This window comes from Alexandromys fortis, unplaced genomic scaffold, assembly GCF_014885135.2.
Source record: "Alexandromys fortis isolate MF-2015 unplaced genomic scaffold, M_Fortis_MF-2015_v1.1 scaffold_6, whole genome shotgun sequence".
NCBI lineage: Eukaryota > Metazoa > Chordata > Mammalia > Rodentia > Cricetidae > Alexandromys > Alexandromys fortis.
The window spans coordinates 7,457,293-7,477,430 of NW_026067902.1; the positions used below are offsets into that span (position 1 = coordinate 7,457,293).

General features: G+C 45.7%; 1 protein-coding gene across 3 annotated transcripts in view; it reads left to right on the forward strand.

The window, feature by feature from the left end:
* The window catches only part of Slc23a2 (solute carrier family 23 member 2), a 104,415-nt gene extending 98,431 nt beyond the window's left edge, over positions 1 to 5,984 (forward strand). For all 3 annotated transcript variants that reach the window (XM_050133964.1, XM_050133969.1, XM_050133958.1), the window contains exons 15-16: positions 322 to 417; positions 1,446 to 5,984. In XM_050133964.1, coding sequence (XP_049989921.1) covers positions 322 to 417; positions 1,446 to 1,678 — 329 coding nt within the window. In that variant the 3' untranslated portion in view covers positions 1,679 to 5,984. The remainder of the gene's footprint in view (positions 1 to 321; positions 418 to 1,445) is intronic.
* The last annotated feature ends 14,154 nt before the right edge of the window (positions 5,985 to 20,138 follow it).

Below are 20,138 nucleotides of genomic sequence, written 5' to 3' on the forward strand. Positions count from 1 at the left end.
TAACAGCCATTTTTAGTTCTAAATCTTTTATACATCTATAGACTATACCTCAATACCTCCACTATTTATTATAGTATTAATGTTATTCAGTTCATCTACTATACACCATTGTTGAAGCAATGGAATTATTGTTGCAAGTTTGCATAGTAACTTTAAATGTTACTGGCAAGAGTATGTGCATGTGTACAACTGAGAATTTTATATGTTTAGGTCCTGTGTTGACTTCCAGAGGTGTCCACTCCACTGTCTCTTTCTGAGGTCAAGGACAGACCTGCCCTGGCTACAGTGATGACCCTTAATGGTGCTTCTGTTCTTATCCAGGTATAGCAGGAATTGATCAAGTACTGAATGTACTTCTCACCACTGCAATGTTCGTAGGAGGCTGTGTGGCTTTTATTTTGGACAACACCATCCCAGGTATGTGCTGTATGTCAGGGCTAGATACACAAGCCTCTCTGGAGCATAGCCCAAGTCCCAGGCTCCCTCACCCTCACTCTGCCATACAGAAACAAGAACCACAAATAGCATTCAGTGACCTTTGCCTGTGAGTACCAGCTACTCACAACCCTGTCTTAGGAGTAAGCATAGGAATAAGTCAGTTCAAAGGTGTTAGTGATACAAACTGTCTTCTAAAGTAGCTGAGATGACACTCCATTCAAATGACTGTTAGAGCAGCACATCATCCTGCGGATGCTGAGAAGGCAGAGGGGTGCTCGGGTACACCCTGGGACTCTGTCTCCCTTCTCAGCTGGAGCCTGGGATGGGCTTTTATGGACTCCTTTGCACAGTCTCGAGCTTCTGGTAGGTCTCTTAGAGATGGCTGCTGTACTATTGTCAAATGCTGCCTTCAAGGACAGGTGAGACAGTCCACCTGTCTGGTGTGTCTGCCATGGGCTCCCCAGAAATCTTGTGAATGAGACATTTTAGTGGTGGATTGTTTTAAGGGGAAATCTTAAAAACTTCAAGCCCAAGAACCAGTGCACCTCCTATCCCCACACCAAACTGCAGCGAAACAGGAGGAGCTTCGATGAGTGCAGAGGCTCTGGAGGCAGGTGTCATAGTTTATGCTGGCGTGTTAGAGAGGCAGCGTTTGCATCACATGTCATAGTAGATTTTGAAGAGAGTGTGGTGAGGTGAGGAGACAGCCAGGTGGGAGACTGGATCAATGTGATACCTGGGTCATACTTCCGCAGTGAAAATTATGAGTCCTGTCAAAGGACAGGGAGGACATGAAGAACAAAGTCCCTTGACTGTGGAATACAAGGAACGAAGAGGGTTAGTGGTCCCCTGGGGACTAAGCATCTTCAGCTTCTCAGGTTTTCTGTTGCTGTCATTGGGCAGGTCTGATTTCTAGAATGGGGTGTGTGTGTGTGTCTGTTTGTCTAACAATCCTCATTTCTAAGGGAATTAAGTATTCTTTCTGTGTTTCTCCGTGTGTGGAGCAGGTACCCCAGAGGAAAGAGGAATCAAGAAATGGAAGAAGGGTGTGAGCAAAGGGAGCAAGTCCCTTGATGGCATGGAGTCCTACAATTTGCCATTTGGCATGAACATTATTAAAAAATACCGATGCTTCAGCTACCTGCCTATTAGCCCAACCTTTGTAGGCTACACATGGAAAGGCTTTGGGAAGAGTGAGAACAGCCGGAGTTCAGACAAAGACTCTCAGGCCACGGTATAGCCTTTGCTGTGCCCTGTGGCCTGGCCACAGTGAGGCATGATCTCTAGTCCCTTCCTGAGTAACAAGAAGATATATGTTTGTATATCTACTTTGGCATCCTGCACCTCAGAGCTAAGACAGGTTGCAGCCACCTGTCTTGTGGGTAGTGATTGTGTCCAATATGGTGTCTCACTTCTCTCCTTATTGGTCCCTTGCCCTTTCCATGTCTATTGCTGGCCTTGGTCACTGAACTTGAAATCACAGTCCTGCCGCTGGAATGGGCATTTAGACTCCATAGTGGTTCTGCTTTCAGTTCCCTGCTGTGCAGACTTCCAGTGCTCTTTCCTGCAAGCCACTTCAAGGCCCAGGGGTTTCTGCTTCTAAACACTATGTCCAACTCTTTACTTGACCTGAGCCCTGCAGAGACCTCCTCTGGCCAAGAGGCCACCAATGTCCTTACTTTGTCACATCTGCGTGGTCAGAGTGATTGTTGTCCCCAAAACCCAGGAACCTATTGACCTGACTGAAAGTAGTGAGATGACTGCCATTGCCCAGATATGAGCGTGCATAAGGTTTGTGTAGCTGTGCCTGGGTGGCACTCTGTCTAGGAGATTGACAGGAATGGAAAGGTCCTGAGTCAATGGCATTCCTGACCACTCTGACCCCACCCAGGTCAGCACAGTGCACACTAGTCTGTTTTACTGGCTGAGACAACCTATTTGGCATTTTCACTGATGGCTGGCATGACGGGTATGGAGTGCCCACAGATAAGGCTATGGGCGTCTTGGCTCTGTTGTCCTGAACTGTTGTGTGTTTTATTCCTATTTAATGTTTATGACTATAGTGGATTTTTGAAACCAGTGTTTTTCCATGTGAACTTCTAACCTTGCATCCTATTCCTTGTTCTCTACCCCTTACCCCATTAAGAAAAGAACCAGCGTTTGTAAAGCTGTGGGTACCATCAGGGAAGCTTCTTGGAATGGCTGTTGAAGGCCAGTGACCATTGTTGTGGGTGTGTTTTGTACTGCTCGATACCATGAAAGTGTAAATACTGTAATGTCTAATCTATTTATCACAACTGACTACTGGACCAGAACCCAGAAACATGGGTCAAGTTACATGTGAATTTGTTTGGTGAAGAAGGGAACCTGGGACAGTAATACAGCATCACCATATGGAATGTGCCATTTCCTTCTGTTGCAAGTCATTGCTGGTAAATTTGACTTAATCAGACTTTGTGTGTGTTGTCAGGTCACAGGTCCATTGGATCTTGATCCTTGCAGAGGGAGGATTTGATCCCTTAGCCAAATGCCAGTGTAATTTGTTGCAGAAGACAGTAAGAAAAACAGCTACCAGGTGCCATCTATGAAGTGTTCTAACCTAGGACACAAATTCTTGCTGACAAGTGACTTGTATTGAATTTGTCTTTGGTTTTCAAGCCAAGAGGAAAGCCTGGTATCTCTCAGTGGCTATGAACCTGGCTGAATTGTGCATGGCAGTGGGCATTCCTGCTTTCCTTAGCAAGGCGTGACTCTGAGTGGCCCTCTGTTTCTCTGCCCCAGCCCCTAGGCTGGTTCAGTACTACCATATTGCCAGGTCTTTGTTTTTGTCCCTGCAGCCCTCATGACCCATGAGAGTTTTGGGTTTCAATAACACCTCACCTCAGAGCCACTGTATTGTTTTGCCAAAACCTTCCTCCAGATTAAGTAAAGAACTGGGTTTCTGATTGCATTTAGTTTTGTATGTTTTCTAAATGTCTACTCGAGTAATTAGTGCTCTGGAAGCACATTGGTGAGTAGCCTTTGTCCCCCTACCTTAGCAAGCGTGTGTGGCTGACAACTCTCCTGCTTTGCCTTCACTGTTGCCTCAGTTTGCGTTCTTCTTAGTTTATCCAGCTTCTGTTTGGAAGCTCCTGAGATCTGCAGTATTGAGCTGCTGTTGTGAGCAGGAGTAGGAGTCCACACAGAAGTGTGAGAACGGTTGGCGATCCTGCCTGCTACACCTGTTCTGCTGAGTGCCACCCCAAGTCTTCCCATTTGGCTACATTTTGCTCTGGTCACTATTAAACTTGGACATGGGCTCACCAAGTATATATGATCAGGGAAGTTCTATGCCAGCATCTCCATTGGAAGCAGGGTTTCCTCTTCTTGCTTTTTCAGAGCCAACTTTTGATATTCTTGGAAGGAAGGGGCAGGATATGGGAGGAAAGAGAACAACCCGATCAGACGCCTCCATGGAGTTGTGCACTTTCTGCACTATGAGTGATTGGCGCCCTGTGACCGCTAGTAAGGTTTTTCCATGCAGCCTGTAGTCTCCCAGAACACATAGGAAATGTGTGCCTAGAGGGGAGTTTTAGTAGGACATGGTGGCCATGTGTGGTCTGTCTGCTAGGTCTTGTGTCCAGCTTATCTTCACTGCTGAGACTTGCTGTGTTTGGTATGTCAGTGGGCGGTTCCAAAATATTTCAGAGTGAGCATCCTTACCGGGCATTCCACCTCTAGGTCTCCCGGTGAACACTTGCTTCCTTCCTCCACCCAAGAGCAAACATTTGTGTCAGCACAGAAAGCAGAATGTGAGAACAAGGACAGTACTGTCCGGCTCCTTGTGCCAGAGACCCAGTTGGAAGGCAGTGGGAAATGGCACTAATCTTTGTAAAGTGATTTTCATTTATGAGTTAAACCTTGATTCACTGGGACTGAGACGTTTATGCTCAGAATCTTTGTTTGTTTTGCTTTGTTTTTTGAGACAGGGTTTCCCTGTAGCTTTGGAGCCTGTCCTGGAACAACTCCCACTGTAGACCAGGCTGGCCTCGAACTCATAGAGATCCACCTGTCTCTGCCTCCCGAGTGCTGGGATTAAAGGTGTGTGCCACCACCACCTGGCTCAGAATCTTTCTTAAGAGCGTTTCCAGTGTTAACATTCATTGGGATTGATCCAGGCAAGAGAGGTGGCTTTTCTAGGCCAGCTGGAGTGAAGTATTGTGGGTCCTACTGGTGTCCAATCTCCACTGTAACAAATTCACATGCAGGATTTACTTTATACTGTAGAATACTGACTTTCATGATGACAACTTGATTTATGCATGAATATCACAGTATTTCCATATAGTAAAATAACATTTCTGCCCAGGATAATAGTCACAGTTTTCCAGGGAGGGAATGATATAATTTTCATGACAATGTCATGTGCTGATAGAATTTCTCCATTGATGAACCTCTAGTATGTGTGTATACTTTATTTACCCATGTGTGTATTTTATGATCAGGATCTAAACTGTCAATTCTCTCATTCATGTCCCTGCTGAGACACTGATATTAGCAACTTAGATTTAAAGTCGGCAGGTTTAATTGTTAGTCATGCCTGTGCCCAGAGGTGAAGCCTCAGTTAGAGCCCATCTGACCGGAAGAGAGGCAGCATCCTGCAGATGGCCGTGCTTGGGATAGACATTTGGCTGCTGGTATGAGGCTTGGCATGGCTGTTAGTGAGGGGCCTAATTACCCAGTTGTTGAGGATGCCAGCTGTGCATACCCAAGCTTGTCCGCTGCACACTGGGTTATGTACAGCTAGGCCTGAGCTTTCACAGAGCTCTGGTCTCTAGGAAACCATCTCTTGGATCAGGGTTTCACATACCGTACTTTATTCTCAGTCCCTTGAGATTTGGGCACAGAATAGAACGTCTTCTACTTTGCACTCTTCCTACAGTCAGAATCCCAGTAGTGCAAGAAGGTCCCTTACATGCCAGCATTTAACTTTCATCCATGGAACCCAAAGCACAGTAGTGCTGGGGACCCCTTTTTGGCAGCCTCATCGACCTCCCCATCCTTCTGGTAGGTTGACTGCCTTGTCACCACTCTATACCCAGCATTCTCAGGTTGCTGTGTTTCCTGGTTTTTAGAGCATTCATACCAATGTTACTGTTTGACGCATCTGACAGCTCAGTGGACATCCTCTTCTGTCCGTTCCTAACAACTTTGATTTGACATGTTCATCAGTTTCTGACTGTCCTTAGAACAGTAGAGATGCCTCTATTTTATTTGAGTTTTGTGACTGACCTTACCTATATATCTCTCTGGTTTTTTTTTTTTTTTAATTTTTATTTTGCATACTGAGGGTATTTGGGGTGGGGTTGTTTTTGAGATGTGTAATTCTTTTATGGAGTTTTTAAAAAGAATTTTAATATTGTTTTTCTAACACGGCTTCATTAAACGTTTAAGTATTTTAAAAATATGTAATATTTGGACCAGATGTTGTGAATAATAGTAGAGATAAAGCTATTTTATTCTGTATTTTTAAAATTGTTCCGTACAAATAAAAGCTCCTGGATGTAGTTCTGCTCTCGTGTGCCTCTTTCTTCGGCTGGAATTCAATTAAGAGCCCCATGTTTTAAGGGTTTTTTGGGGGGGGGGGGTTGTGTGTGTGTTTTAATTATGTATACAGTGTTCTGCCTGTACGCCAGAAGTGAGCACTAGATTTCATTACAGATGGTTTTGAGCCACAATGTGGTTGCTGGGAATTGAACTCAGGACCTCTGGAAGAGCAGCCAGTGAGTACTCTTAACTGCTGAGCCATCTCTCCAGCTCCGTGCTTTAAGGTTCTTAAGGAGCAGAACCAATCGGATGAAAAAAAAACTGTATTTATTATATATTTGAAATATGTATGTGTATGGATGTAAGTCAGCTTACATTAAAATAATAACAACAGCTGAATCATGCCTGAGAGGCTGAGAGCCAGGTAGGTAGTTGCTCTGTCCTTGAGGCTGGGTGCCTCAGTAGTTAGAGCCCTGCTGTGGCTGCTTCTCACTGGAGAGGCCAACAACCCAGTAGTTGCTTAGTCCACAAGGTGGGGTGCTTCAGCAGGCCCAATCTGGCGCCATAATCCTGGAAGCTTCCTGGGAGGATGCTGGCACTTAGCCCGGGATAGAAGCCTGGAGTCACTGGTTCCGACAGCAGTGGGGGAGTTGAGGGTAGCAGCAGGCAAGTCCAGAGAAGGCCCAGCCAAGCAAGCCCGAGGCCAGGAACTTCCTTCTTTTAAACCTTCCGTGCCCCCTTGTGATTTGTAGGCCCAGTCGAGGCAATGAGGACAGTTCTGAGGGTGCGGCCCCGGCCCAGGTGAATCTAGTCTGTGATAGAGTGACAGTAAAGCCATAGTCCTGTCCAACAGCTTTCCAGGGTGCACGCCAGCAGATGGGTGGGGGTGGGGATACCCTGAATCACTGAGAGGCAGGAGCCTTAGGATGTGGAGGGGCAGGCCTCAGGTGTCAAAGACAAATAATCATTCTGGATTTGAGGACAATTTAGCGTGGGATTTCAAGCCCATTATAAACCGTATCTACACCAAGAGGTCATGTGAATGGCAAAAAAAAAAAAAAAAAAAAAAAAATCCAAACATAGCTACTTTTGTGGCCAAGCTCCAGTTGGTAGTGGTGTGCTGGGGTAGGGGTTGAGGATGGATATTGAGGAACTGGGGGGAGGGGGCCAAGGGTGGAGCTGGGCATGTTTTTCAACTTGGAGCAAACTTGGAATGACCCTTGATTCGCCCCGACAGCTCAGGACATAGTGACACAGTAGCTGCTCTGCTCTAGCTACATCCTGCTGTTGTCATTCTCAGTGTCCCTCCAGGGGTTGTCCTCTGCCTCTGAAGTCTCTCTCCCTGGTCCTCCGCCACCCCCACACCTTCCTTTCTTCTTTCCTCCCTCAGGGTTTAGAGATGTGGTCTCTTTGTGCAGCTCAGAGTGGCACCAAACTTAAGCTTTCTGGCTCCATCTCCCAAGTGTGAAGATGACAAGTGTGTACCCCTATGTGGGGCAAGAGATCTGAACTTAGCTGCCAAAAGCTCACATTTAAATGCTTTGGATAAGTACTTACACATAAAGAGAAACAACCTCAGAAGTACCGCGTGTGATGCCGTATAGGTAGGCCAGCAATAAGAAACTGGGTAAGTATCCCCACAAAAAGCAATAGCCAAAAGGAGGGGAAGGAATCCACAATGATACCAAAGTAAGGCCGTACATATCAGATGGTAGTGGGGAAAAGAGAAGACTTACAATGTGAGAGAAAGAAACAGGCCTAAATGGACTAATAGTCACACATGAACCAAACGGCCAGTCAAATATCTGACTATGTAACAAGATCTTAACACATGCTCCGGTGTGCAGAAGAAGCATGGGCTGTGATTGTTAGAGGCCCCAGTGTTGTATTCTGAAATTGATAGTGTCTTAGAAATCAATATAAAGAAAAAAATAACCATTTTTGTTGAATCTAAAACCAACTGGGCTAATGTCTTACATACGTTTAATTTTTTTGTTTTGTTTTCTTTATAAAAAGTCAGGCTTCTGTAGGTTAGGGGATTGGTGGGGGGATTGACCAAGCTTAAATGACATCTTCTACCATAGATATATTGAGCATGGTGCTGGCTTACAAAAGGTTATGCGAAATTATAAATAAAAAGTTGAGGTGAAAAATCACCCTGGGCAATTACCAGTCATCTACCATCTCATCAAAGCTGACCCCAAAATGAGAGGCTGCCAGGGCCACACCTTTCTTCTGGCAGCTGAAGCATTTCTCTCTCTCTCTTTTTTTTTTTTTTCGAGACAGGGTTTCTCTGTGGCTTTGGAGCCTGTCCTGGCACTAGCTCTGTAGACCAGGCTGGTCTCGAACTCACAGAGATCCGCCTGCCTCTGCCTCCTGAGTGCTGGGATTAAGGCGTGCGCCACCATCACCCAGCATTGAAGCATTTCTTAACGGTTTCTTTCTGACTGCATTTATTAAAGGAGGTCCAAGCTTGGTTAGTGGTAGGATTTGCAGTAAGTTCTGTTGGTAATTTTCTCTGAAGATCGTCTCATGAGCTGGATATCAACTTTGCTTTTCTATTCTGAGAAATACAGCAAAGCAATAGAAAATATAAAATTACAAATATTTGATAATATCACAGATTATGGGAAAAGCCCACACATGCCCTGCATATTACTAACATAAAACCTTATATATTCTCCAATTGTATTTGACATTAAAATGACAGTTTGTAGCCAGAATCTTTCTCAGCCAAAGTCACAGGGCTTAGTGCCATTACAGCTACACAGCAGGCTGAATCAGGAGGATCAAAAGTTCAAAAAGCCTACGTGTACTACAGAGCCACTTGAAGGCCAGCTTAATGAGATCCTGTCTCAAAACAAACAGTAGAAAAAGGGCTGGGGATACCGCTGTGTGATAGGGTGCTTGCCTAGGAAGGCCCTGGGTTTAATCCCAAATACTGTACAGAAAACAAGCCAATGCTACCCCATGGACTTGGCAGGGGGGAATTGCCTATCTGGGATTCACCCATCAATATTTTGCTTCCTGGTGGGCCAGTCCCCTGAAGTCAATTGCCACCTCTGACTTGGCCACCCGCATTGTCCTCCATCAGTTACTTTTCATTGCTATGAGAAAACATCTGACAGGAAGCCACTTAGGGAGAGTTGGGCTTATTTTGGCTCAGGGTTAGAAAAGGGAAAGCATCCAATCTGGAAGCAGAGTGTGGACAGTTCACAGGAGCAGAGTTGGACCATAATACCCCAAGGCCCATCCCAATGACCTACTTCCTCCAGGAAGGCTATATCTCCAAAAAGGTTCCGCAACTTTCCCAAGCAGGAGCCCATGGAGGGTGTTACACACTCAGACCACGACATGCACTGTTGCCTGATAACTAGCCTGGCTGGATGGATGCCGTCTTCTAGAATATGCCATCCTCCTGAGGGAATAAGCAGACTCAAACTAGAGGAATAACTCTGGTGGTTGGATTTGGTCAGCAGTCCTAAGCTCATCCAGAAGTGGCAACCCTTGTGTGCCCCCTTCCTGCCACACATGTTCCACGATGGGCCTTGCCTTAATGTCTGTCTGAGGACACCCTCATGGGCAGAGCAAGAAAATTCTCCTATCAAAGCCCAAACTTCAACCCCACCTCCCAGGACAGTGAGCCTCAAAATCCTGATTTGCTTTACCTATGAGGAAATGGTGACGAAGACGCCTGTAGGCTGTGTGAGCTCAATGGCTAGGCATGCACAAAATGTCCTTTCCCCGGAGGACAGCCAGCCAGTGTCCCTAGGATCCTTTTTCCTAGAGTGCTAGAGTGTTGGGCCTCAGGAGGCCTAGTGTAACTTCCTGAGCCTGGAAGAGTTTGGAGACCCGCCTCTGCCCAGCCACCGCTATTGTGGCAGAATATTATTGGCTCTTATTCCTTCCTCCGCCTCAACCCATCCCAAGGTGCTCTACCCCCATCACAACCCTATATAAGTTCCTGCCTGATATCATTAAACAAGATCTTGCTTCAAGATCCTGCTTCGACAGACTCCCGACTCAGTGGATGTGTTTCTCCCCTGTGGTCAGTGGGGAGGCTGGGTCATTCCACACTCACCATCCTGCTCAGTACCAGGGAGAGTCTCGGTGGGTCCAGCTCTGTCCCCCTCTTTTTTGCCAGACAACCTGGCACTAGAGTTTCAGGATGTAAGACTCACTAGCCTTGCTGTGGTTGTGTGGTATGTGACGAGGCTCTGGCATGAAGTGTAGTCAAGCTTAGAGATGCAGCTTCTGGTTTTGTTATTCAGTAGTAGACGATTATCCCAATCTTTGTCTTTGCCCATTGATGAAAAGCAGAGGTGGTAGCCAACTAGTGCTGTGGGACAATGCTCTTGTACCCTGTAAAGATTTGTCACTTGTATTGGTTTAATAAAATGCTGATTTGCCAGTAACCAGGCTGGAAGTACAGGCAGGGTGACCAGACTAGGAGAATTCTGGGAAGAGGAAAAGCTCAATCTGCAGTTGCCACCCAGATGAAAATGGATGCTATAAAGTAATCCCACACCGGCTCAGATTGAGTATAATATTATTCAGGGATAGACTCACAGATCACAGTCCTCTGCATGAATGGGGAACAGGAACAGAATCCAGCAGAGGAGAGAGAACGTGTGTGCATGCACACACACACAAGCTTTATGACTGCATTTATAGCATAAGAGACCACGCCCAAATAAGTTGGTATCTTAAAGGCTATTGGCTGAAGGAGTTCCCACAGCACCCAGACACAGAGGAAGCAAGATGAAAATGTTGTACTAAAAAAGGTACCAAGCCACGTGGCTAAACATAGATAGGAATTATGGGTTAATTTAAGTTGTAAAAGCTAGTTAATAATAAGCCTGAGCTAATAGGCCAACCAGTTTATAATTAAGGTGCTTTGCACAGGTTAGCTTACATTCTAGTCCACTGTGCTTTACAATGTGGGAATGACACGTGATGCAGGGAGGATTTAAGGGGTTAAGACTGACAGGAGTCAGGCCTGGAGAGATGGCTCAGCAGTTAAGAGCATTGGCTCCTCTCCCAGAACACAAAGTTTGTTCCTACCTCTCACATGGCAGCTCCTGATCATCTGTAACTCTAGTCCCAGGGCATCTGAAGCCCTTTTCTGGTCTCCTTGGGCACCAGGCAGGCATGTGGTATACAGATAGACATGTAGACCAAACATTCATACACATAAAAATAAAATTTTAAAACAGATTGACTAGATTACGTTGGTCTTCAGTTCCTTTCCGGGTCTGGAAGGCACACACAGATACTTTTATAAAGCCACGACTGTTATATTTTAATGTGTTTAAATGAATTAGGCAGGCAGAACTTAGGTCTGGGTATACAAGTCTAGAACTGTAGGGTCCATTTCTACTTCATTTTCTAGACCAACCAAATCCTTTACCATTGTTAGACAAACACCCAGATTTTGACCAGCTCTTGGGTTATCTGTGGGATGTAACTACAACCTCCTCCACAGGCAAGACTTAGCTGTCTGCACACATGGAAAAGCCACAGTTGGTCAAGTGGGGCCATTCTCAGTTCCAGGCTGAATTGAGAAATAAAGAGAAGGAAAGATGTTATTTTAGGATCTTTTCTTATAGATGTCTTGGGACGTTTTGTGCAATATGTGTTTATTGTGATGAATGCATCGATACGAAGACATAAAAAGTGAAAATTATCCCACTGTATCAGGCAGTGATTCATTGCTTCTACCTGGTATGCCCTTTGACAGTACTTAACACAGAAATGTACAGAATATGCACAGAAGTATGCAAGCGTTATGATTGTGAGCATGAATCCAGCCACTTGCCCTTTCTCTCATTATGGTATAGCACAGGCACCTCACCAATGGTGATACCGTGTCTGTGCATCGAGACACAATGCAAATAAAACGTTACTGATGTTGATTTTGTGGGATTCATTTTTCATTGTTTTAATTAATTTATTTTATGTGTACGGTGTTTTGCCTGCATGTCTCTGTGTAGCATATGCATGCCTGCTGCACACAGGTCAGAAGAGGGGGTGCTGGATCCCCTGGAACTGGGGTTATAGACAGTTGGGAGCTATCATGTGGGTTCTGGGGACTGGACCTGGGTCCTTTAGAAGCAGTCAATGCTCTTAAACACTGAGCCATCTCTCCAGCCCCTTGTTTTGTTTTGAAACAGAGTCCCATGTAGCCCAGGCTGGGAACTTGGTATGTGGCAACTTCTGATCATTTTGCTCCTACCTCCCAAAAGTAGGTTCCAGGTGTGTCACCCTCACCCAAGTTTTCTTAATGCAGTGATTTCTTGATGCAGTGAGTGTTCCCACCACCTTTTCTCTGTGTATGTCTCTCCACTTCTCTCTCCCCCCCCCCCCCCGCCCTGAGTTCTGATTGCCAAGTAATTTATGTTAACAACCTCTGTGTCATTCATGTATTTCTTCATGTTCCTATAACCAGCAAACATCTTGCTAGGTATGCTATGTGTCACACACACACACACACACACACACACACACACACACACACTGTGCTTACATAGCCACTCATGGTTAGTTCTTTTTTACAGTGACTTTTATGCACACTTCTGCATCTCGCGTGGTCTTCTTAGCAGTGTCTTGTGGGAACCCATACAGTGAAGTTGGCATCCCTTGAATTCACCGTTTCGTGGTGGTTTATAATATTCTTTGCTAAGGATTCACTATTATTTATTCAAAGTTGTGTGATATTTATATTTGATTTTTGATCATAACACATAATCACAATAAGCACCGTTCAAAAGAGATTTAAACAAAGGCTAAAATACATTCCCAGGGATGGGACTGCTGGACTGACAAGTACATGGATATTAAATTTTAAGTTTTTTTTTTTTAAAGTAAAGTTTTAATCTGTTGCCCTCAAATTCACTATGTAGCCAGGTTGGCTTTGAACTCTATGTAGCCAGGCTGGCCTCAAACTTGTAGTAATTCTGTCTCTCTATCCCCAGTCCCAGGATCACAGATGTGTGCACCATACCTGGCTTCTAATCTGCATCTTGACACAGATATAAAATGACAAAGAAATAAAATATGCCTTGACAAGTTGGTGCGATGGATAATACTGATTGCCAACATGCTTGGATTTAAAGGCTTACAACACACCCCCAGCTCCCTTCTGATTCCTGCCTGTGGAAAAGTGTGAGCAGCTGCATCTAGCTCCTCCCGCCGTGTTCCCCATCATGATGGGCTGTACCCTGGAACTCTGGCTCCAAACAAAACCCTTCCTTCTTTCATTTGCTTTTGCCAGGGTATTTCATTACATCAGAGATACCAGTGACTAACGCAGTAACTTTAGTCAAGCCCAACCCATGTGATCTTGCACCTCATCACAGATTACGAAGAAGCCTGGGAAGGGTGCTGAGAAACCTGTCCCCTCCCCTGACTGGACTTCGGTCTGTAATGAAACTGTCCTAATTCCTTCAGATCTGATCTTCTGGTCCTAGGGCAGCAAGACCCTATAAACCCTGAGTGCAGATGAAAACGGTCCTCCCATCACCAGCATCACTGGCAGGTGAGAACGCCCCCCATCACTAACATCACTCGCAGGTGAGAATGCCCCCCCATCAGCATCGCTCACAGGTAAGAACAGCCCCAATCACCAGCATCACTCGCAGGTGAGAACCCTCCCGCCCCCAGCATCACTCGCGGGTGAGAACAGCCCCCCCACCACTCGCGGTTGAGAACGCCCCCCCCATCACTAGCATCACTCACAGGTGAGAATGCCTCCCCCCATCACCAGCATCACTCACAGGTGAGAACGCCTCCCCCCATCACCAGCATCGCTCGCGAGTGAGAACATCCCCCCCCATCACCAGCATCGCTCGCAGGTGAGAACGCACCCCCCCCCAGCATCATTCTCACTTTTGCTTCGTGATGTTTACATTTAACTACATATTCATGTGACTGGTGCCTAATTTGCCTAGGGGACTTCCACGCTCGAGCACTGCCTGGGTGCCTTGTATGTACGTGGCAATGAGAAATGTTTGTCAAAGCTGGGCCTGGTAGTCTTGGTCTGTAGTCCTAGCTACTCCAGAGGCTGAAGCAGGAGGATAGAAAACTCAAGGCCTGCCTGGGTAGCTTGGTCAAACCCTGTCTCAGAACAGATAATAACAATAAAGAAGATTGGTGTGAGCTCCTTCTTAGCACTCTTGCCTACTATGTGCTAAGGTCCTGCCTTCCCAGTACTGCAGAAAACGTTTGTGGAGATGCAAAGACGAAAAGATGGATCGCAGGCAGGCAGATGGCTGCTACTTGCTACCAAACCTAGTAATTATTGAGTTTGATCTTCAGATTCCACATGGTAGAAGGAGAGAACCAACTCCACATGCATGACCTGTCACCACCCCCAAGTAAATAAATAATAAATAAATGTCATGGGGCAGGGAGAGATACATTTAACGGTTGCCCTGGGCTGTGGTTATTAGTATTCTGTTGGCGTACAACAGAGTTTCACAACAGCCCGGAATGGAGTATAACAAAGGTTTAGTATTTGGGGATAAACTCACAGAACGGGTAGCAATCCACAGTCCTCTGCGTGTGCTGAGAACTGGAACTGAATCCAGCAGCCAAGAGGACCACGCACGCTTTTCCTAGGCACGCTTTTCCTAGGCACGCTTTTCCTCTGTATTTATAGTACATGAGACCACATCCACAGTGGGAGGGTATCTTAAAGGCTATTGGCTGAAGGAGATCCCACAGCACCATTCAGGCTTTTGTAATGGCCTCCCCTTAGGGGCCTGACAGGATCGTCAGCCGCAGCCACTAAAAGCTTAAGTACATATTCATGTCAGAATTTACTCAGTTCCCTTATAGAAGGTGGCCTTGCCTACCTCCTTTCTTTTCCACTCTGTCGCTTTCCCTTTTACTCACTCCTGCCATTCCTGTCCCCAGAGGCCAGTGATGCCTCCCCCCACCCCCTCACCCCGTTTCCATTTCCTCTGCCCCAATAAAAAACCCTCCAAGTGAGCTCTGTTGCGTGGTATCTTTCTCTAGCGTAGCGTTTTTTTAGTTTTTGTTTGTTTGTTTGAATTGCAACAGTGGTGATGCTTGTTGCAAATTACTTAAGATCTCAGAAAAACAAAAACAAAAACGGCCACATCTATACCCGGCCCATTGACCGTATGTGGAGAGTTGGGATGTTTCAGATCCAGATCCGAATGTTCTTGGACTCTCTTATCCCCTAAATAGCTAGTTATTGTGTGTGATGCAACATCCTTGTGACTGTTAGGTCATTCCTTTTGGTATATACTGACTTCTAGCCTTCCCTAACCCAAAGGCTAAGAATGCCATCAGATAACGTCTACGGCCTATAGCAGAGGTGTCCGGGTTCTGCCCTAACCCTGCAGTCTGAGTTTCCTTTCTTCTGTTACTGTGATAAACATCACGATGAAAAGCAACCTGGGGAGAAACGGGTTTGTGTTACATACAGCCCGTCATCAAGAGGAGTCGGGGCTTCCTCTGCTCATATTCTCCACCACCATTTTTATGCTATCTTTTATTTTGTGAGAGATCTTTTGTATATTGAATATATTTAAGTTAGTCTGTAGTGCAATCCCCCACCCCCAATGAGAAATCCATTGCCATTTCTTGCCAAGAAATAACCAACAAAGTAAATAAGTCTCTGGAAGTGTTTGCAAGAGAGAGAGAGTTAAATATTCAATCCATAGAGTTCTCTTATGCACTCACTTAGCTAACAACGCTGCTGTGCCCGCAGCAAGTGAGGTTTCTGTTTTAGTAAAGATCATATGTCCACTCCCAGGTTGGGTGGGTACACACACATCAAATAACAACCTCAAGGCACCCAAAATGTATCAGTGTGGAATTCAGGAAAAGAAATTTAATATCACTTCCCCCTTGGAGTAGTTTAACCAATAGCAAGCCCAGATTTGAATTCTCTACTCTCTCGAATCTTCTGCCATTTCCTGTCCATTCGTTTGTTGTGTGGGTCTGAATCTGTGCCTGCCTGAATGCGGTCTTATAAATCGATGCCTGTGTCTGTGTCTGTCTGTTCTATGTGTGTCTGTCCCCAACAAAGGACTTTTGCTCTGTGTTTTTCGAACAACACAGAAAGCATCAGATGGGGAACAAATGAGGGATTAAGTCGCTGACTCCAACTGACCCAGATAACAAATAAACACACACTATCAAGCAATATCCACATATTGTCGTCAGTATTTATGGCAGATACTCATTTTGTAAAGTTGCTTCCAACTTATTTGCTGTTTCCAGCATTTGTTACAATAACATATATGCACATTCACATGCATGCATTACTCTGGGTTGAGGGCATCTCAGAGTACATAACTTAAAATTTCAGCTATGCATTAGCTTAGGTTGTAAAAGTTGATCACATGGGAAATCCAAGGCAAGTAAGATTGATTGTTACATTGTTCCCTTAAAGGCAGGTTAAACAAATAGGCTGAGCACACAATAGGACTGCAGTCTTAAGTCTTAAGTGACCTAATGGTGTGTTACTAACTCTGGTTGTGAGGTCCAGCAAAAGCTCCAGTCCCAGAATAGAAGAGATCTTTGTGCATTGCACAAATATTGCACCCTCACATAGGTAGTCTACAATTTCATTCTTGATTTTTTTTTACTGTGCAATTCATTTAAAAAATACTGTGGTTTTGTTTTATGTGCACAAGTATTTTGCGCATATATGTACGTGTGCCATGTGTATGCTTTGTACCCAGACGAGGGAGTCAGGTCCCCTGGAACTGGGGTTACAAGTGGTTGTGAACTACCATGTGTGTGCAGAGAACTAAACCTGGGGCCCTCTACAAGAGCACTTAGCGCTCTTGGCTGCTGAGCCACCTCTCCAGCCCCTATAATTAAGAGTAGTTATTGGTATTTGACCAGTTGTTCTTTCCACACTAAACGTTTTTATTGTATGGTTTTGAGTTTTAATTTATTGTAATGAATTAAGTAATAATTCTGTGATAATTTCTGGTTTTGAACTAGATTTTTTTAAAAAAATTTTTTGGAGGCAGGGTTTCTATGTGTAGCCCTGACTGTCCTGGAACTCACTTTATAGACCAGGCTGGACTTGAACCCACAGAGAGCCTGCCTCTGCCTCCTGAGTGCTGAGATTAAAGTCATGTGCCGCCGCCACCACCAACCAACTTGAACCAAATTTTTATCCCTAAAATACAGCAAACACATCAGTGTCCCGGTCTCAGCACATGGCTAAAACTCAGGATGGGGTTTTACAGTTGTGTTCCTAAATGCAAGTGTCTATAATCTCCTGGCTTCATTTCCTGTATTCAATGTGAGTATTCAAATTAGGGTGGCTTCATAAATCAAGTAGGAAGCTTTTAATCACTTACCTATGATCTAAAACCAGTATCCAGCATCACCCAGGCCCCATGCTGGAATGTTAACTGGCTTGATCTTGTACGGGTTTTGTGCTGGCAGCTAGAGCTGCTCTTAGTCCCCGAGTACAGTGGTCTTATTGTTTCTTGAAGACCCTGCTTAGCTACAGCCCTTCCTGACCTCTGGCTCTTGCAATCTTTCCGCCTACTCTTCTTCAACGTTCTCAAGGCTCAAGCCTTGTGGCTAAACAACTCCATGTCTGCTTTCTGTCTACACTTGGTTGTGCATCTCTCTGTTAACCTCTGTCTCCTGCACAGAAGCAGTTCTCTGATGGGGACTGAGAATGTATCAGACAGAGATCTGTATTTAGAAGGCAGTGAGATGCTGTGTCATGTAGCAAAACCATAGTGGCAGGTTCACCACTGGAGCCCATGGCTCCCAAGACATGGGATGGGCTCTTGGGCAGATTTACAGCACCAGGCTTGAGCTTCCTCCTGTGAAGCTGGCCTTAAATCCAACCAGAAGATGTTGGTTACTCCCCATAATATTCAAAGTACTCGATCTGGGCATGAAAGGATTTAACCCTGTAGATCTGAACATGAAAAACAGAAGGCAAATACGCCTATCACATCAAAGAATGAGTGCAAAGGAATGGAAGCAAAGCCCTATGCTACCCTCCCTCAGAGGAGCCTTCCTTATGGCAAACACAGCCAGAATCAATGAACGTGCTCAAATTATGCTACACTCAGTTCTCTGCTTCCTACTCTGTGGGAGCTGCATCAACAAACTAAGCTACACATTCCCAGAATTCCCTTCCCTACACAGACTCAGGTTCAGGTTAGCCATGGGGGAAGTGTGTGCATGTTCTAGAAAGAAATGTAAGATGGCAGCAGCTGAATGTTATGTTTGGAAGATGGGCAGCTGTACCCTAACCTGCTGCATGGCATCGTTGGCGTGTGGCTAGGCTGCACCTCACCATCCTTCCCCAGATCTCTGTGCAGCTCTGAGACCTGGACTCTGCTGACTTCTGCAGGTCACCCCCTGATGAATAGGAAGAACTCACAGGTGCCAGTGTTTCCTGATGTGGCTCTTCAGGTTCAAGTTTGTTCTCCCTTTCCTCTCTTTGGGCCTACCTTTCCTAAACGTGTGGCTCTAGCTACCCTGAGTTACTACTGCACACAGAGTTAACAGCCTTCCTTCCATAGAGTTCTTGAATTCCTTGCAGGGTTTCCTGAACTCTCATTGATCTTCTTAAAGTGCTACCTGGGAGCTGAGGATGTGGTTGAGTTGATGAAGTGCTTGCCACACAAACACGAAGACCTAAGTTCAGCTCACTGGTACCCATGTGAACATCTGGGTACTGTAGCACATCCTTGTAATCCCAATACTGGAGAAACACCCTGGAACTTGATGGCTAGCCAGTCTAGCTGAAGCAGTGAGCTCCAGGTTCAGAGAGAAACCGTACCTCAAAAAATAAGATTGAAAGTGAATGAGGGGTATACTCATGTGCACACATGTACACGTGTATCTATGTATATGTATATATATACATATATGTATATATGGATATGTGTATCTAGACACATGCATCTATCCACACATACATAAAGGATGGTACCATACCAGCTTCTACTTCAAGGCTATCCAGTCTACCCTCATAGTAAATTCAAAGGGCATCCATTCATTATGAAGGCAATCCCAAACTCCTCAGCACAACCCACAATACAAGAGTGACCTGCCTTCTTCCTCCTCCTGTGTCCTCAGACACTCTCCCTGCACACCTGGATGCTAGCTTATTGTTCCCGCAGAACATGGCCAACAGATTGGACACGGGCAATTACATTTTCTGTGGAGAGTCACTCATCTGCTTCCGAAGCCTCCATCCTTGGCAACTGGGGTCTGGGGAAGAAATGGTTAAGCTTGTTGGAAGGGCTGGACATCTCAGGCCTGTTCTCAATCAAGGCACAGTATGAAGGCTTGGGGAAGTCTCCATCGTGAAGTGATTAGGTCCAGTAGGTTGAGCGTGGGAGAGAACACGCTGATAGTTCATCTCTGTGTACTGAGGAGGGTGAAGGGCCTGGACAGGGAGGAGAGAAATCAAGGTCTCACAGGGCTGAATCCTTGAGAGCTGGCTTTGTAACTGCAGAGATCAGGCCAGCTCTGGCAGAGGGTCAGCGTTCCAGGGCCGGCTGCTGGTTGTGCTATCTTGCCCGCCCCTGTTTGGCCTCTTCCCGAGGTTTCTTGGCTCACAAAGCATGTCTTTCCTCCAAGCAACTCCCCCCAGCTGGCTCTTCTCTATAACTCCACGAGAGAGGGAGGTGGCGTCGGCTCCCTGGCCAGCCCGGAGTCCGAAGCTCATTTACACATAGGGAAAAACATTCCGTGTGGCTGAAACACCATGGGAAACACGCAGCTCGGCTCATCTTGGGTTTCGACTCTTGGCCATGTAAAACATCTCTCCTTCCCACCGTTTGCTCCAGGCAGACATGGCCACACGCTGCTTTCCCACTGAGCATGGCTTTGAACTTGCTACTCTTGCCTCAGCCTAGAATGTTCTCCTCATTTCCGGAACTCCTGCCAACCCTATGCCTGGAACCAGATGTTAGCAGTCCCACAAGGTTGTCCCTTGTACACCTTGTTCTTTGTAGACACTGTCATGTAATCCCTGGCATAAAATGGTAGAGTTTGTCATCTTCAACCTGAGGAATGCGTGCTCATCTTATGATCCTTTAAGAGAGGCTGAAGCCTGGTTCTGGGTTTTTGTTTCTTGTTTGTTTGTGAGAATCCCATGTAGTCAAGCTGGCCTTTAATTGTAGCTGAGGCCAGCCTGGACTCCT